Source organism: Hydra vulgaris, chromosome 09, assembly GCF_038396675.1.
Source record: "Hydra vulgaris chromosome 09, alternate assembly HydraT2T_AEP".
NCBI classification, from domain to species: Eukaryota; Metazoa; Cnidaria; class Hydrozoa; order Anthoathecata; family Hydridae; genus Hydra; species Hydra vulgaris.
In genome coordinates this window covers 45,025,001-45,045,686 of record NC_088928.1, presented here as the reverse complement: position 1 = coordinate 45,045,686, position 20,686 = coordinate 45,025,001, and the positions used below count along the sequence as shown (strand labels likewise).

General features: G+C 27.2%; 1 protein-coding gene across 4 annotated transcripts in view; it reads right to left on the bottom strand.

Annotated features, from left to right (window-relative positions):
* Positions 1-856: 856 nt before the first annotated feature.
* LOC136084818 (uncharacterized) overlaps positions 857-20,686 on the bottom strand; it is an 84,817-nt gene continuing 64,987 nt past the window's right edge. For 2 of the 4 annotated variants that reach the window (XM_065805860.1, XM_065805861.1), the window contains exons 8-12: positions 15,255-15,489; positions 13,597-13,729; positions 4,189-4,435; positions 3,490-3,725; positions 857-1,149 (exon numbers count right to left, since the gene is read on the bottom strand). In XM_065805860.1, coding sequence (XP_065661932.1) covers positions 1,117-1,149; positions 3,490-3,725; positions 4,189-4,435; positions 13,597-13,729; positions 15,255-15,489 — 884 coding nt within the window. In that variant the 3' untranslated portion in view covers positions 857-1,116. Of the gene's footprint in view, positions 1,150-3,489; positions 3,726-4,188; positions 4,436-13,596; positions 13,730-15,254; positions 15,490-20,686 lie in introns of those variants that run through there. The other 2 variants (XR_010640877.1, XR_010640876.1) reach the window with 2 other exon arrangements.

Below are 20,686 nucleotides of genomic sequence, written 5' to 3'. Positions count from 1 at the left end.
AACATGCATGAATATGCATGATAGGGAATGTGAATATGCATGATAGGGACCTTTGATAAACTATAATTATCATTAATATTAGGCGCAAAAGTTATTCTAATTACAGTTGTTTTTTTGTGCTCGATAGTTTTATTAATTTCTTCCAAAACTACTAAACTTATTAGACAAAGTGACACAGTTGTTAATAGGTTTTAAAGAGAACAGTAAGACTTCGGAAAAACAGCTGATTATAATTAAAAGTCTGATAAATTATCAAAACATTAACACATTAGCAATCGAAAATAAATAAAAATTTATAAGCATCTTAGAGAAAAAGAGCAACAATTTATTTTTACATTTTTGGTCCGAAATAGAATTTTTCGGTCCAATATAGAAAAAGCGTCCGTGCAACTTACTTGACTGTTGACCTACAAATTTTTGTTGCGCATTGTGTTAGCATTTTAATTCCCTAACTTCCATTCATTTGTCTTGCCATGTGATGCGTAATTTTTTTTAGATATTCTAATTGCCCAAATTACCCCTACGCTTATTTAGCCCCGCTTGACTATATATTATATTATGATTTTTTTATCCCTCATTTATTAATGTTTTACATTTTATATTTAACAATTTTATTTTATTTTAAAATTATAAAGATCACTTAGCTCTATGAAATGATTGTGGTGACTTTAGTCTTTGAGCAAGCGTGTTTTTATAGTGTGACTTTAGTTCTTTTAGCCACTGCCTGTTTCAATAAATCCTCTTATTTTATGTGAAAGTTTCTTTGTAATTTTATTATCTACTTAAAAGAACATCATCAATTATACAAAATATAAGACAACCAATATTTGACAAGTAAAAAATCCAATTTGCTAATATGGTATTTGAAAATGCCAAAATCCAATTTGCTAATTTCAAAATGCTGCATAACAAAAACATTTAAAAAAATTAGCTGCAATAAAAAAAGTTTAATTTAAAACTGCTAAACATTTTCAACATCTTTAGCTTTTTGTCGTTCGACTTTCAATCGTTTTTCTTCTGCTTCTTGTCGTTTTTGTTCTTCTCGTTTTTTCTCAAACTCGCAACTTTTTTTGTTTTTTTTCTTCTTATCTTTCTTCTTGCAACTTACGAAGAAGTTCATTCAATAAGTTTTCTTGCTCTTCTTGATATCTTAAAAATAATACGTATTATACAATATTATTAAATATTATATATTTAAAATAGTAAGTATCATAATAATATTAAAAACATCTATTTTTTTTAACGTTACACAGAAAAATTTGTGAAGATATATATATATATATATATATATATATATATATATATATATATATATATATATATATATATATAAATATATAAATATATATATATATATATATATATATATATATATAAATATATAAATATATATATATATATATATATATATATATATAAATATATATATATATATATATATATATATATATATATATATATATATATATATATATATATATATATATATATACATTCATATATATATATATATATATATATATATATATATATATATATATTTACATATATATATATATATATATACATATATATATATATATATATATATATATATATACATATATATATATATATATATATATATATATATATATATATATATATATATACATATATATATACATATATATATATACATATACATATATATATATATATATATATATATATATATATATATATATATATACATATATACAAATATATATATATATACATATATATATATATATATATATATATATATATATATATATATATATATATATATATATATATATATATATATATATATATATATATATATTATTTAAACTGTTTTTATGGTTAGCTTAAGCAATAATTATAAACAAAACAATTTAAGAATTTTTTTACATCTTTATAATTTTTAAAAATTTTGGTTTAAAATCTCTGAAAATGCCAAAGTATGCCTTCATGCCACTTAATGCTACGAGCCTAAATTCTTTACATGCTACATGCAATCATAAAAACTTTATATTTGAAAACATATTTTAAATCATCTAAACTTGCTTTAAATAATCAGATAATTTTTAAATTTATACTTTTCTCAAACCCCAAACGGGAGAGCAACAAGTTAATGAAATATTTTTTGTACTATTTTTAACTAGACTTATATTCATTGATAAATTTCAAATTTCATAGCATAATATTTTAGCGTTCAAAAAATATGACCACATAAAGTTTAAATCCCCCTCAATTTGAGGGGCTGCAAATTTTATATTGTCATAATTTTTCTACGCTGAGAGATAATACTATGAAACTTAAAATTTATTGATGAGTATAGGTCTAGTTGAGAATAGTACAAAAACTATTTCATCAACTTGTTGCTTTTATGTTTGGGGAAGAGGTGGACAAAATTTTTGGGCTTTTTTGTTCCCAAGCTCCAATCATTGCATTTTTTTGCAAGCATTTTTATTTGACATAAGTATAAACATATAAATGTTTAGAGTTTGCTCCATGTCTGGAAATTAGATCTCCAAGACCAAAAAATGATTTTGGCGCCCCTGCCAGATTTTAAAAAAGCTAAAAAATAATGTAACATCATAAGTGTATAACTAAATATTTCATTATCAGACATAAACTTATGTTGAACAAATACAATTTCTGTTTCAAATAAGAAAGTCTTTTCATAAACTTTTGTTATTTTATTGTTTTAAGTTCTCAACTCCAACTTAAACAAAAAACTTAAAATACAAATTTACATTTTAAACTAAAAAAATATTTATATTAATACTTCAGCATTAAAACCTATACAATTTTTGATACTCTAAACTGCCTTACAAAGTCTTCCGCCGTTATTTAAATAAACAAAAGCTACATGCATTCATAAAAACTTTACATTTCAAAACATATTTTAAAGCATCTTAATTTGCTTTATGATATTTGATATTTCTTAAATTTATACTTTTTTCAAACAAAGTTGAATTTAGACTTAATGAAAGTATGCACTCAGAATGGGTAAAACACAAATTCAAACGCAAACAATGTAAAAACAATACTTTCAATTTAGTTATTTTAACATTACTGGTTCTTTTATTATTTCATTTTGTACTTTTTCAATGTTTGCTAAATTTTTGTTTTGATTTGGTAACTTTTTTTTTTCTGTATTTAAACATATATTAATAAAATATATAGCTTTATTGTAATCAATTTGAAAGTTTTTTTAATTTAGATTTATAACCAATTTATATTTAGAACTTTAGTAAAATTTTAACTGAGGATCAATATGAAATTTTCAAAGAATCTCTAATAAGCTTTTATGTTTATTTAGCATGTAAAGAATTAAAAAAAATGTTGAACTTCCAATGACTAGCAAACTCATAAATGTTAATGTACCTAATAAACATTTTATCAATATTAATTTCTAAAAAACTAATTACAAACTTGTATAACATGTTTGTAGTTTTATAAAGAAAAGTAGTAGACCTTTTTTCCACTCCCTCTTTCTCTGCTTTTTTTTTCCTCCTTATCTTTTTTTGCAAAACTGGCAATATCTAATTGCTTCCATACTTCATCTGGCACCCCAGAATCACAAATGCCATCAGAGTCCATACTGTCTGCATTGTTCTCTTTGAGGTTTATACAATTATTTTTTTGTTTACTATCATTCAATATATTATCATTATCAGAACTTTTGCTTGACATCTTTGTTGGCTTAAAATCTAAAATTAATAAAAAATTATAAAATAACAGTACTTAAACAAGAGTACAAAAAATAACATAAGTAAATAGAAAGCCAAATAAACATTTAAAAAACTCACGAAAAAACTACTAAAATAAAAAAAAACTAAAAAATGAATAAGAATAACAGAAAAATATCAAAATAAAATAAGAAAATATGTAAAATATTAAACTAAATAGATATTACTAATAAATATTATCAGTTTTTGAAAGCAGAAATACATAAATAAATATGTACTTTCAATGTAAATATTTAAAAGCCATTATCTTATTATATACTTTTAGCTATTATTATACTTTTAAAATACATATTGTATAATACAATAAAACATGTTAAGTATTAAAAGTGCATTTTCATACCAGATATTACTTGTGTATTTAATATACAACTGTTATTTTATTGTTTAAAAATGGACAAAGTTACATAAAATCTGTTTTACATACACTTTTTAAGTTGTGGTGCATTTTTAGTTCTTTTAAGTTGTTGTGTTGTGTAGTTCCTACCAAATCTATTGTTAACTTTAGGTCTACGATCTTTAATCATGACTTTTAAAGCTTTCAAAGCATCAGATTTTAAAATTGATTTTTTTACTTCTGGCATTTGCACCACTCGATTGGCACGATACTCTAATATCTTTTGCCACAATGCAATAACATCATGTGCATTTCTCCATCCAGGATACAAGCATAGCTTTAAAATAAAAATATCATTTTATACAAGTTAAAGTAAACAAGTTCACAACCTATTTTTTTTTAAATTCTGAAAAGCTGTATTAATTATTGCTATTGTTATTATTATTTGTATTATTATTATTATTATTACTCTAATGCTCTGACAAATAATATATATACTTAAAGATATATAAACTATTATATTTCAAAGTTTAGTTTGTTTTATAGAAAGACAACTTTAAAACCTTTACACAGTCCTCATTTCTTTATTCACGGTATTTATTCATGGTATCATTATTATTATCATGGTATCATTACTATTATCATGGTATTTATTCATGGTATCATTATCATTATTTTTTTATAGAAAGAAAACTTTAAAACCTTTACACAGCCCTCATTTCTTTATTCATGGTATTTATTCATGGCAACTTTATTCATGGTATCAATAATAGGGGCAAATCTATAATTCCACCTCTCTTGTATGGTTCAGACTTTGTCACCTCAGCTAAAGACAAAGCTGAATTGTTTGCTAAAAACTTTTCATCAATATCATCTCTTGATTCCACTAGTTGCGTTCGACCTGATATTGCCAACAAACAGGTTGATCCATTGCTTGACATTCATATCACTCAGCATCTGTATCTAAAGTGATTTCCTGCCTAGACTCTTCTACAGCTTGTGGCCCGGACAACATACCTGTTATTGTCTTGCAGAAGTGTTCTCTATCTATACTCTCAAAACTATTCAACAAGTGCTTATAAGAGTCTTGCTTTCTAGCTTGCTGGAAAACGGCATCTATTATCCCTATTTACAAAGATTCTGGAGAGCGATCTGATTCGTCTAACTACCACCCTATTAGTCTTCTTCCTATCATAAGCAAGGTTTTTGAATCTTTAATTAACAAACTCTAAATTCCTCATCTTGAATCTAGTAACTTACTTTCTGACCATCAATATGGATTTTGATCTTCTCGTTCTGCAGCTCATTTGTTAACAGTAATAACTGACAGGTTTTATCGTGCATTAGATAAAGGTGGAAAGGTTAAGGCCAACGCGCTCTAGACATTTCAAAAGTTTTTGATAAAGTTTGGCATGCTGGTCTTCTCCATAGGCTTTCTTCTTATGGTGTATCCGGCAACATCTTTAAGATCATCAAATCCTTCCTTTCCAATCGTAGCATAAAAGTTTTTCTCGATGGACAACACTCTTCTTCTTATTCTGTAACTTCAGGGGTTCCTCAAGGTTCTATCCTTGGCCCTATACTATTTTTAATCTACATTAACGATCTTCCAGATATTCTCTCATCTAAGGTGGCATTGTTTGCTAATGACACTACCATTTATTCTTGTTGTGACAAAAAACCAACACCCTCTGATTGCTTGGAGGGGGCATTTGAGCTTGAAAAGGATCTTACTTCTGCTACAACATGGGGCTCACAGTGGCTGGTGAACTTTAATTTAGATAAAACTCAATTTTTTTCAGCTAATCGTTATCGCAATAACTTAGATCTTCCTATATTTATGAACGGTGATGTACTCCATGAGTCACCTACTCTTCCTCTTCTAGGATTAACTCTTACTTCCAATCTTTCTTGGAAACCATATATCAAATCAGTTGCAAAATTAGCATCTGCTAAGGTTGCATCTCTTTATCGAGCTCGTCACTTTCTTATTTCAGATTCTATTCTCTATCTCTATAAATCTCAAATCCGGCCTTGTATGGAATATTGTTGCCATATATGGGGCGGATCCTCTAATGATGCCCTTTCCCCCTTTAGACAAGGTGCAAAAATGCGTTGTAAACATAGTTGGACCTGCTCTTGCATCCAACCTCCAACCATTACCACATCGTCATAATGTTGCTTCTCTTTCTCTTTTCTACAAATACTATAATGGGCACTGCTCTAAAGAGCTAGCGTCTCTTGTGCCATCTACTAAAATTCATTCTCGTGTTACTCGTCATTCAATTAAGTGTCATCCTTTTTCTGTGACTGTTCCTTAGTGCTCCAAAAACGCTTATTTGTCTAGTTTTTTTCCTCGAACATCAGCTCTTTGGAATTCGCTTCCTTCATCTTGCTTTCCTGACTTATATAATTTGCAATCTTTTAAGTCGTCTGTCAATCGTTATCTTGCTCTACAATCTTCATCTTTTCTATTTCAGTAACTTCCAACTTTAATTAGCGGCTGCTTGCAGCCTTGTTGAAAGCATAAATGTTTAAAAATAAAAAATAAAAATTTTTTTTGTGGCTTTTTTATTGTTTTTTATCATATACCTTTTATATTCTCTTGAAATTGATAACACTTTTGGCTGATGTAACTGAGTTTGGAAGTCAATATGATGCCAATCTGTTTGTTAAGAAATTATTTTGCGATTCACAGTTCTTAACAAATTCTTTTTTAACTCCTAGTTTTGTTTTCAAATGCTGGTCCAAATACAATAATTTACTAAACTTGATTAAAGTTTATAAATTTTACTAAATCTATTTAAATAAATATTTTAAAACACTTAATAGTATCTCTTATGGTTCCTCTGTCTAATAATGTTGCAATTTTATGTTTTTAGCCTGGTGTTGGAATAATAGTTCTGAATCTCAAAAGAAATATTGTAGCTTTCTGTTATGCTTTTTTAAATCTCTCTATAGTTATAATAACGCGGATTCCAATTTGAATAGAATACTCAAGATGTGGTCGGATAAATCTTTTTTAAGTTATACCAAACATTTTTTGTTAACTTTAATAAACGTGTTTCACATGATATTCAACATTTTGGAGCCTTTTGAAGCAGCATTTACTTGCTGTTTCCATTTTAAATCACATAATATTATGATAAGAAGATCTGTTTGTTTCACACATGTTGATCAAGAGATTGGGTTGTTAACAGCCACACCCATTGTATAGTTAAAATTTTCATTTTTTTTCCACAACACTTTACTTCTCCTTTTTTATAATTGAAACACATTAATCACCATTTTGACTATTAATCAATATCTTTTAATGTATTTTGTAAACTATGACAGTCTTTTAATCATTTTATTGATTGAACTTGTTTTGTATTATCAGCATAAATTGTTACAGGTGTTTTAAATGATTAGGGGTGTTGTTAATCAACATAATACATAGAAGAGGTTCTAGTACACTACCCTGAGGTATTTCATATAAAACGAACTTTCATTCTGATTTACAATCACCTATGATGACTTGTTGCATTTTTTTTGAAAGGAATTTTTTTAATCCAAGACAAGATTTTTTCAGATATTTTATAGGCTTCAAGTTTCTGCAGCAATCTCATTAGATGCACTTTATCAAACACCATAGCCTGGTCTATAAATATGACATCCACAGCTTTTGATTTATTGATTCTATTTAAAAAATAAATCTAAAGTTTCTAATAGATTACTTGTGCACAACTTTTTTTTGACAAAATCATTTTGATTTATTGAGATCAAATGGTTGTGTTCTAAATGCTCCATGATTTTTTTTATAACTCTTTTTAGAACATGATATAAATGTTAAAAAAGAGGTTGGTATTTTGATAGTTAAGTTTAGATCCCTGTTTGAATAAATAATAACTCTTTTTAATCATTCTTTATATCTTATTTCTAAATGATATATTAATAATAATGGTTTACAGAATCAAAAACTTTTAAGCTATTAAGATTTTGAATTAAGAGAAACTTTTCATGTTAGTTGTTTTATCATTCACCATTGTCATCACCAGCTTTATTCTCATCGAGGTCATCAAAAAAATATTTCACCATATTTCCATCAATAATAATATAATAACATCCATGTTATTAACTATCTTTATTAGAATTGAAAACAGATTGTAAATAGTCATTTAATAAATTAGCAATTTCATTTTTATCAGTTGTAAGTTTACTTTCATCATTTGGTATTCGTAGAGCTTTAATAAGTTCCTTAACTGATTGTTTCATGAATGATTTTTGCATTTTTTTCAGGACTTATTACTAATGCCGTTTCATAAGCAATTTTGCCCAACTTGACCTTTTTTGATTTTATTCTTTAACTTATAACTTTAACTTATATTTGACTTTATTCTTTAACTTATAACAGTTTTTTAATGTAATATTATTCCATTTAACATTTAAATTTATGCCATAGCGATTGTTTTATTTTCAACAACTGTTTTAGTTCCTTAGTCATCCAAGAGTTTATTTTTATCTATATTTGTGTTTCGGAATAAATAATTTGCATGCTGTCAAAAATAAGTGTGATACCGAATTTTTTAAAAATAGATTTTTAAAAATTCAGTATATCTAAAAACTCAACTCTAGTTAAACTTGTCTATAAAAACATTCTATTAACAAAGCACACTGTTGTTAAAAAAAAAATTCTAATTATAATAAAAAATTAAAATATATTTAAAAAAAACTATAAATAATTAAAAAAAAAAAATCTAATAAAAAGAAGTATAAGACCGGAATGCAGACCTGGGACATACATCTAGTCCTAGAGGTCCAAGGCTCAAAGCAGCAAGCAATGAGTGGAACCCAGTTTTAAAAAATAATAGTAGAATAATCCATAAGTAGTGTGAAAAAATATATGTAAAAAAAGTAATTATAAAAATAAAAATATATTTTTAAATAAAATGGGAAGTTAGCAGATTAGATTTGATTAGAGAACTGTCTGATCTTTAAGTAGTGGTTAGCTACTATAATATACTCATTTTGAAATTTAATTTTGTATCGTAAAAAGTATAGTTAAACCAATATTATTTTTGTTAAATTTTTTAAAATGTTCTAATTTTAATAAACCAACTTGAAAAAAGTATTTCTATTCAAGAGTAGCATTATTATTTGACAAATAAGCTAAGTTAGATTTTTTTGAAGAATCATTGATCACAGAAAACTCTTAATAAATTTTGAAATTTTTTTAAAGAAGCTGTTCATTAACAGGATTGCCATGCTAGCAATCTAGTTAAAATTAATAATGTAACCTATTTCATTTTAAAATTTTTACCTGTAATTTTAGTTTTGCACATACTGTTGTTTTTGTACACATTCTCAATAACTGTTTTAAACCACCATATTTCAAGCAGTATTTCAAACACTAGTTTTTCCATGCTGTCATTAGCAGTCAAAAGAACAACTGAGATTTTAAAATCTGTGTTAACGAATATAAATGAAAATAATTACTGAAAATAATGGGCTATTTTGCCAAACCTTTAGAGCATGATAAACCCTCTATAGACGCAATGATGATCAAATTTGACAGATATTTTCTACTGTACATATTTTATCTGCTACTGCATCTAGATTTTGGAATAAATGATCAAACAAAATTAAGTTTAAATAGAAACTTCCAAACTTTTTTAACAGCGTTTTTATACAAATTTAATTCTAACAAGGCTGAAAGCAATCACTACTTATGTAAGAAAAAAATTAAACAAATAAAAGTTTTTTGAATATACAAGAACATTTACAGTACGTTGGTGCAACCAAACATAACCAAACAGTAAATTCTCACTACTTCAGGCAAGAACGTACTTTAGTCGGTGGAAAATATGATAATAGTTCGCTAAATTAGCAACCATGTCAATACTTCTTGAAAAAAGAAAGATGAGCAACCTCTGCCCCAATAATGTCTCTATCGCACACTATAAAAAAAGGTAATCATAGCAGATTTCAACTTTGAAATCAATTAAATATATGGTTAAAATGCAAGATCAGAAATGGAAGATAATAAAAGAAGACATAAAGTAGAAAACTCAGTTTTATTAATTTTAATTGAATAGCAGGCTAATGAGTTCGTGTTGCATAGAGTTAAACAGATTTGTTCTGTTTATTGCTATTTGAGAATTTTTTAACCCTTCCCTGCTATGGGGGAGGTAGATGCAACAAATCATTAATTTCTTTCAGCAATTAATAATGATAATATAAGTTCTTTATTAAACATTTTGTCACTTTATTTTCTCTTTACTATTATCAAAATTTTATTTTTTAGTATTAATAATTTATCTTAACCATATTAGAACAACATATAAACATAATCTTAATCTCTTAGAAAGTTTAAATTTACAAATAAATTACTAGTATTTTATATTACAGATTTACTAAAGTTCAAGATTAGGTTAGAGATAAAGTTTAAGCCTTTCTTAATGACAATATAATCAACTGACTCAGTTTGTTATTCTCAATTGTTATGCAGTCGCTATTCATCAATAATTATTATCAGTAAACAACTGTCTTTTGTTTCAAATTTTAATAGCAGATGAAAATCTGTCAAAAATGTGAGATCAGATTCAACATTAGTTCTAACCCACTTTAGTAATAAGATTATTAGGATATTTTTTGAGACGAAGAAAAAATAAGACAGGACCAAGAATGAAACCTTGTGATACACAAGAAATTACTCTAAATGAAGGAATGTGTTGGCCATCAAAAACAACTTTAACACTAAAATTGAAAAGGATTCAGTAATCCTAAAAACTTTTCTAGATAAAGATTGTAAAGAAAACCAGAATGCCAGACTTTATCAAAAGTATTTAATACACCAGCATTAGGCCTTGGCTCACAGCTTCCATCTAATGCACATTAATAAAATACATTCAGATGCAATTTAGGTTAACCAACTACATCCATATGTAATCTAGATGTAATAAAAATTTTACTGGAAAAACAAAAAAATTGTATTTATTAATACAATTTATACAATAATTATACAATAATACAAATTATCATATTAAATAAATTACATCATATTAAGTTTACATCCTGAACAGTTTATTTTCAAAGAAAAAAATTTTGCAATACCAGCCAATCTATTTAACAGTTGAAGATAAAAATCTACATTTGTAATTTTCCTAGTGATGTAAAAATTTAAAAAAAAAAAAAGAAAAAATTTAAAATCTATCAAAAAATGTTACAACAAACGCTCAAAGATGCTGAAAAAAAATACGCAATGAAGGTGAAAAACCTGAAATTGTGAATATAATACTAATTTTAAAATAAAAGAAGACCTAACAATAACTCATTATTCTTTGATTAGATTCTGATTTCTACTATTGAATACTTTAAAAAGTAAGAAGACGGTGTTAAAGAATTTCAACAATACATGATGTTCAATATAATGTTAAATCATCTTTTAAATTATTCTGCAAATTCATTGTTTAATAACAATTAAGAATAGAATAGAATAAGTTTTTTTTAAAAAACTGACTCTATATACGAGGTTGGCAATTTTTTATGGTAAGACCTTTTTTTATGGTAAGAACGAGGTCTAGCACTTTTAGGGTGGCAGTTAGGTTGGCATTGCTAAATGCCAACCCCCTAATTCCGAGGGTTGTATCTATCTATCTATCTATCTATATATATATATATATATATATATATATATATATATATATATATATATATATATATATATATATATATATATATATATATATATATATCTATACATATATATATATATATATATATATATATATATATATATATATATATATATATATATATATATATATATATATATATTTATATATATATATATGTACATATACTTAATACCAAGTATGCCGCTGTCTAACAATGATCTTATGCAAACTTTACAAAAAGTCATTTTAAATTAATTTTGAACTAATCAAAAACATATGAAACAATCTCTTAACCATTTAATAGGAATGTTAGGTAATTAGCCTAATTTTTAGGATATGCTTTTTCAGGCAAAAGCTAGCAGAAACCAACTCACACACCCTGCCTTGGGGCTCTTCGTACTTAATGGGTAAACAGATTTTATATGTTGACCAGCTTTGCACCCCTTCTTTGTCTATTAGGCTAACATTATTATATTTATTATAAACTGTTTCCGGTTAAGGATTTTGAATACTGGATCTTCTTGATTCGATGCATGGATTTTGCTTCTATCTTTGTTTTTATGACTAGACAACTCATTCTATTATCTCATAATGAGGGCACACTTTTTATTACAAGACAACTCATTCTATTTTCTCATAATGAGGGCACTGCTCTAAAAGCCAGTTTTATGGTTCTGTACTAACAGTGTCATGCTGTGCATAAATTGTGTCCAAGTTCGTACTTTTGGTGTGCATTGTCAGAGCTACATTTGGAGCCATTTTTTAAAGGGTTAGGGTTTATTAATAGTAATTAGGACTATTAAATAGTGCCCTGAGTAGTATCTGTGCTCAAAGTCAAGTTTTTTAACAAATCCAAAAAGATCAAAGTATGAAACACTATAAAACATAAACAAGCATCATCATCACCCAGTTCTCTAAATCTATTATTTATTAATATTTGTGGTCTTTGAAGTAATTTTTTTGCAATTGAATCTTATCTCTTGTATAGTTCATCAGAATCACTTGCTCTTTTTGAGACTAATTTGAGTTAAGCTGTCTCATCTTGCGGTCTTGATGTTGATGCTAATGGTTATCTTCCTTTAGTTCGTAAAGACTTAAATAGTCACATGCTTTGCCTGGGCGTTTACATTCGTAAGAATTCACTCATATGTCAGGAAACTAGATTTGAATCCACAGACTGTTCTTTTATGTGCTTTCGTTTAGCGCCACTTCATTCTACCATATTTCTCATTGTTCTATATTTCTCTCATTCATCTTGAGACTGCACTCTTTTTGATGTTATTTCTGATTAAATTGACTGAGCCCTTTCTCTTTATTCTTTAGCCAATATTATTGTTTTTAGTGACTTTATTGCTTATCACACTGAATGATTTGGCTCTAGTGTCAGTGACTCTGCAGGTTTTAAGGCCAACAACTTTTGTCTTTTTCAACTTCTAATACAATTAGTCAACTTTCTAACTCAATTTTCAGACAATCTGAATCATTTACACTCTCTACTTGACTTATGTTTTATTTCTGATTCTAGTCAGTGCTTAGTTTCTCCACATTCACCCTTAAGTGCTTCTGATCACGGTTTGATCTCTATACTAACTATACAATTTATTATGTAGAATAACAATAATAGTTATAACTATGTTAATAAAAATATTTACAACAATATTTGTAACGTTTATAATTTTAATAAAATAAAAAATATTTTCTTGAGCATTTAACTGTGGTTGTAGATCTTGATTATTGTGTGGTCTTTATTATTTTAGTGTAGTGTACATCTTTGATTATTCTAAATCTCAGTTTTTCTTAGTTTTTTATTCTTTCTATAAATTTTATATACAAAAAAACCTACCTCTTCTAATCCTTCATGTAAAATATTTTTTACATCAGAATCAAACCCATAATTATCAGCTTCAGCTTTTTTTTGAAGAAAATCAATGCAATCATTACTATTCCAATCTTCAAAATTCATAAATCTTTTGAACCTAAAATAAGTGTAATGAACAAATTTAACATGTTGTGACCAGTGACATATCTACAAATTTTAGTCTCTCCTTTCTCCCGCAAGATTTTGATTGGAGCCTGTCGATTGGAGCCTGAAGACAAAAACCTGCACATTATTGGGAAAAAAAGGCCCAGGAAAGTTCCGCAGAATCCCTTTAGCTCCAGGACCCTTCGCCTTGTAAGGGTGTGTTCACCCTTACTTATGCCACTGGTTTTGACAATAAAACAACTAATTGAAAACATTCTTTCATATATATTTTTAAAAATTATTAATACACTTTTAATTACTGTTACTTTTTTTAATTTTATAAAACTTAAAAATAAAAATAAAAAAATTTAAAAATTTCAAAATTAATGTAAAAATGGCGGTACTTCTATGAGAGAGTGGCTGCTATATTTATATATATATATATATATATATATATATATATATATATATATATATATATATATATATATATATATATATATATACACATACATTTGCATACAATAAACAAAATAAATTTAGTTTTTTTTATACTTTTGACTTTAAAGACAAAAACTGTTTTCGAAATTTTTAACAAAATTTTGAAATAAGACAAGTTGTTAGCAAAAGAAGTTGTTATAAAATTTAATACAATGTTCAAACACATTTATAATTTTCATACTGAAACTTAGTCAAGAAAACAAATAACAAATATATTCCCATGTGTTTCAACATTATCAGGCAGATTTTGCCAGGTTCCAGGAGGTTTTGGATCAAGAAGAGAATATCATGTAATGGATGAGAATAATGATTCTTATAATTAAATCACAATTTGATTTTAGCTTTCAAATTTAAACAAATTTAAATTAAAACAAAAAAAAAACGAATATATTTGCAATTAAAAAGTTATTTAGGCTTATAATGTAAACATACTTTTGAACAAACTGAATTTTCTGGTTAATTGAGAATAAAGCTTTTTTATAAATACATATTTAGTTAGATTTTATTACATTTTGGCAAGAATAATTTAAGACTAAGTTTAAGCAATAAAATAAAAAATGTTTTTTTTATTTTATTGCTTTTAAATAAAACAAAATGTTGGAATCTCCAAAATACTTACGATCATGAGAATTGAAGATGTGACAATATAGTATGGTGTAAGCAAGGAATAATAGTATATTGTACATGGTTTGCATGTAAACATGGTATATTAAACATAGTATGCAAGGAAATGTAATATGAGGTGCATTTTAAGTCTCAAAGCATGTTATATTATGTATGTATAATATGCATATTATGTGTTATATAACATATGGTATAATATGTGTTACGAAGGAAAACAATACAATGACTATGAAATATCATTTATAAATACTTTTTTATAAATTATTTATGAATTGCTATTTGCTGATTATTTTCTTTAAAATTTTTTTTTTTTTTATGTTTGCTTGTAATAATGAAATAAAATAAATAATAACTAATTAATTTAAAATAAAAATTTGATACATAACTTTAAGATTTATAAATATCTTAAATACCTGCTTTTTAAACCAACATTTACTGAAAGCATCAGATCTATATCTTGAGGATATCCAGCAATAATTATAACAGTTTTATAATTAGGATCTGTCATTGCATCAACCAAGGTAGTTATTGCCTCTTCTCTGTAATGACCTTGACCTAACTCATATGCCTCATCAATAAAAAGTATGCCTCCTCTAGCAGCATTTAACTTAACTTTAACTTGCTTTTTAGTTTGACCAATATGCTCTCCTTTATGATAAAAGCAGTTATTTTATGTTATGAAATAAAATTAAGTTATTACAAGAAAATACAAAAGAAAAACATTGGTATGAATTAAAAAATAACTAGGTTGGATTTATGTAGTGTTAGGTTTAATATAGGATGTGGGGTGCTAATATCTGTCATGTCTATAGTAGTATCTATTTTTGCCTTATATATATATATATAGTTGGAGGTGTATACTAGGTCTAAAATAACTGTATAACTCATTGTTATGGGTAATAACCATCACCATCACCTAACTGCTTCAATACATCTTTTACAAATACTCATGGTCTTTAAAGTAACTTTTTATCAGTTGAAACTTACATATTGCAAAATTTACCAAACTTACTTGCTCTTTGTGAAATTAATTTGAATTTAACTGCTTCTTCTTTGGATCTCAGTTTTGATGGCTATTATCATTTGACTCCAATTTTCATATACTTGGCTTGGGTATATACTTATGCATTAATTCACCTATTTGTCAAGAAGCTAGGTTTGAATCCTCTGACCATTCTTTTATGTGTTTCCACATAGAATTTTGTTCCTTAATTACTTTTTTGTTTGTTCTTTATTGTTCTCCTTCTTATTAAGACTCCACTCTTTTATATGCAACACCTGATTAAATTGACAAGCCTTTTCTCTTTATCCCGCTGCCAATATTTGGTTATTAGTGATTTTAATGTTCATCACACTGAATGGCTTGGCTTTAACACCACTAATCCTGCTGGCACCAAAGTTCAAAACTTTAATTTTTCTCAATCTCTTACTTAGATAGTTGAAATTGTGATATATTTTCCAGACAACCCTAATCATTTACCCTCAATACTTGATTTTTCTCTGATCTTATCTTATGTTCAGTTTCTCCATGTTCTTCTTTAGGTAGTTCTTACCATGCAACGATCTCTATAAATCTTTTATCTCCTACTTCTTCTGACTTACCCTACCATTGCACTACCTACTACTTCCTTAAAACTGGCTGGGACTCTTTTCATGATTTTATTCATGATGATTCTTGAACTGATGTCTTTTCTTACTCCACTGATAAATGCGCCTCCTATGTAAACTTCCAGAGCTAGGTAGGTATAGAAGCTTTTATTCCTTCACATCTCATTATTTTTATAAGCTTGTCATATCATTTTTTTTCTAACTGCAGTATTAAACTTATCCTTGAAGGTCAACTCTCTTTCTTATTTCCAATGTCTTTTTGGGTACCTCATGGTTCTATCCTTGGCTCATTATTGTTTCTTATCACATTAATGATATCTCCAACAATCTTTCATCTAAAGTGACTCTATTTGCTAATAACTTAACTTTATTTTCTGCCTTGACAAAAAGTTTTCTCTTTTTCTCTCTTTTTCTCAAAGTGATCACTTTGAAAAAGCAGCTGATCATTATTTAAAATTCAATTCTATACTTTTACAAACTTTTTTTTTGTCCCTGTTTGAAATACTGTTATCAGTTTTGAAATGCTTCATCTAAAGATGCTCTTTCTATTTTAGAAAAGGTTCTAAAAAATTATTGTAAATGTAGTTGGCCTTGCTCCAACTGCTTAAGCTTCTCTCCCATTGTCCTAATGTTGCATCTTTCTCCCTTTTATACAAGTACTCTATTTCACTTGACTTGTCATTCAGCATAGTTACATCCTTTTACTCTGTTTCCCTTCAAGCTCTAAAAGCCTTTTATCAATCTAGTTTTTTCCCCCATCCCTCAATACTTCAAAACTTTTTACATCTTCGTATTTTTCTGACTCAACAATCTAAAAATTTTCAAGTCTTCTGCCAACCGTTTCCTTACTCTTTAACACTAATCTTTGTTTTCTGGTAACTTCCAACTTAATAGTGGTTGATTGTAGCCTTGTTAAAAGCTAATCAGTTAAAAAAAAAGATGTAGGTTTCATTTGCAGTTGATTGATGTTACAAGAAAAGAAAAATGTACCAAACTAGATGTAAAAACTGAACTTAAAAAAAATGATTAGCAAAAAGATGCTCATGACAGGAGAACTTTGGAAAAATAAAAGAGTTAATGATCTAACTATATGCCTTAAATATAAAAGCTACTTCAATGTTTTGGAAACACTTATAACTAGTTATGAGCAAATAAACAATTTCATGACTTTAGCAACACATGCTTCTGTTGCTTTTATATTATTTTCTTTTATAATATTTTCTGAGGAAAACACAAATTCAATAAAAATATATGTGAAAAAGCAGTAGCAATACAAACATGGCATGAACAAGCAATGGTAGAGTATGACACTTTAAAGAAAAGTATGAATCAATATCTTCATCATTTACAACTGACTTACAAATAAAAGATATACAGTTTTTGATTGAGAAGCAGATAATACCAGGTCTCTCCTTTTTCAGTTTTTTATAATATTTACTTAATTCAACTTATTCCACCAGCTACTACTGGGTGGCGTTTCGGTGCATGGTAAATTATCAAAAAGTATCTATGATCAACAGCAATAAACAAACGTCTATTGGGATTATTATTAATTCCAATTGAATGTGACCAGCTCAAATTCTAAGGGATAATTTTACTTCTATGAAATCTCGCAGAAAACATATCGTATTAACAAGTAGAAAAACAAACTTCTTCTTTAATGCTTACTTTCAGTGATGTGCCTTGTGTAATGTATACTTTTAAATAACCAGACATTGCAATAGTATTAAATGTTTCAAATTTTGGTAAAAAATTGTGAACTTAAATAAACTTAGCAAGTTTATATTTTAGATTGTTTAGTGTTTATTGTATCTAATAGTTATGGTAAAAGTCATACAAAAGAATCAAAAATAAAAAAATGTTATTCGGCCCCCTCCATCTCTCAACACCAAGTATTTGCAAGAGAAATATGAAAGCTGAATAAAATAATTTTAAAATTGTATGTAAATATATACATATATATATATATATATATATATATATATATATATATATATATATATATATATATATATATATATATGATATATATATATATATGTATATATATATATATATATATATTTATTTATTTATTTATATATATATATATATATATAATATATATATATATATATATATATATATATATATTTATATATATATATATATATATATATATATATATATATATATATATATATATATTTAACATCTTAGATTCCAATAAGGCTGCAAGCAACCAGTATTAGAGTTGGAATTTACTGGAAGAAAAAAGATAAAGATTGTAGAGCAAGAAAATGATTGACTGACAACTTAAAAGATTGCAAATTATAGGAATCAGAAAAGCAAGATGAAGAAAGCAAATTTCAAAGCACTGATGTTCAAGGAAAAAAACTTGAGAAATGAGTCTTTTTGGAGCACTTTTGGAAAACATTCACAGATGAAAGATGAGATTTGTATGATAAATGAATAAATAACGAGTAACACAAGAATGAATATAGTAGATGGCATGAGAGACGATAGATCTTTAGAGCAATGCCAAATATCGTATTTGTAGAAAAGAGAAAGAGAAACAACATTACAGCAATGTAATAATGGTTGGATGCAAGAGCAGGTCCAACTATGTTTACAATGCATTTTTGCACCTTGTTGAATAGAGAAAGGACATCATTAGGAGATCTGCCCCAGATATGACAGCAGTATTCCATAAGAAGGCGGGTTCGAGATTTATAGAGACAAAAAATACAATCCGGAGTAGAAAAATGTCGAGCTCAATAAAGAGATGTAACCTTATCAGATGCTAATTTTCCAATGGATTTGATATACAGTTTCCAATAAGTAAGAGTTAACTCTTGAAGATGAAGCGTAAGATCGAAAGTAAGAGTTAACTCTTGAAGATGAAGTGTAGATGACTCATCAAGTACATTATCATTCATATATATATAGGAAGATCTAAATTACTGCGATAAAGGTTGGCTGGTAAAAATTGAGTTTTATCTGATTTAAAGTTCACAAGCCACTGTGAGCCCCATGCAAGAGCAGATGTGAGATCCTTTTCAAGCTCAAATGCCCCCTCCAAGCAATCAGAGAGTGTTGGCTTCTTCTCATGACAATAACAAATAATAGTATCATCATCAAACAATGCCATCCTAGATGTGAAAGTATCAAGAAGATCGTTAATGTAAATTAAAAAGAGCATAGGGCCAAGAATAGAACCTTGAGGAAACCATGAAATTACAGGGTATGAAAAAGAGGGCTGTCCAATGAGGACAACTTTTATACTACAATTGGAAAGGAAGGACTCAATATTCTTAAAGAAATCACCAAATACACCGTAAGATGAAAGCTTATGGAGAAGACCAGCTTGCCACACTTTATTAAAAGCTTTAGAAATGTTAAGAGCAATAACCTTAATCTCTCCACCTCTATCTAATACACAATAAAACCTATTGGTTATTACTGTTAGCAACTCAGTCATAGAATAAGAAGATCGAAATCCAAATTGATGATCAAAAAATTAGTTATTAGATTCAATGTGAGAGATTAAGTGTTTGTTATTTAAAGACTCAAAAACCTTGCTTATGACAGGAAGAAGACTAATGGGACGGTAGTTAGACAAATTAGATTGCTCTCCAGAAGTTTTGAAAATAGGGATAACAACTGCCGCTTTACAAAATGCTGGAAAACAAGACTCTGATAAGCACAAGTTAAATAGTTTTAAAAGTATAGACAACAGCTCCGGAGAGCACTTCTGCAAGACAATAACAGGTATGTTACCCGGACCACAAGGTGTAGAGGAGTCTCATGAGGAAATCGCTTTAGATACAGAAGCTGGAGTAAAACGAATGTCAACCAATGGATCAACCTGTTTGATGGCTATATTAGATAGAACACATCTGGTGAAATCAAGGGATGATATTGATGAAAAGCTCTTAACAAACAATTCAACTTTATCTTCAGGTGAGGTGACAAAGTCTGAACCAAACAAGAGAGATAGAATAACAGATTTGCCCTTATTATTGATACAATTAAATATTCTCCATAAGTCATGAGAGCCTAATATTTGTGATAAATTATGAGATTTCATGACCTGAGAATACAGGCTTTGGCGTTAGATAAAACGTTTTTACAATGTTTTCTAGCAATAGTAAACAAATGTCTGTCTTTTGGAGAATTGTTTTGTCAATAGATATGAAAATAATGGTTTTGATTGGAAACTCCAGCAGCACCATGTGACGAAAACAATGGAGATGAG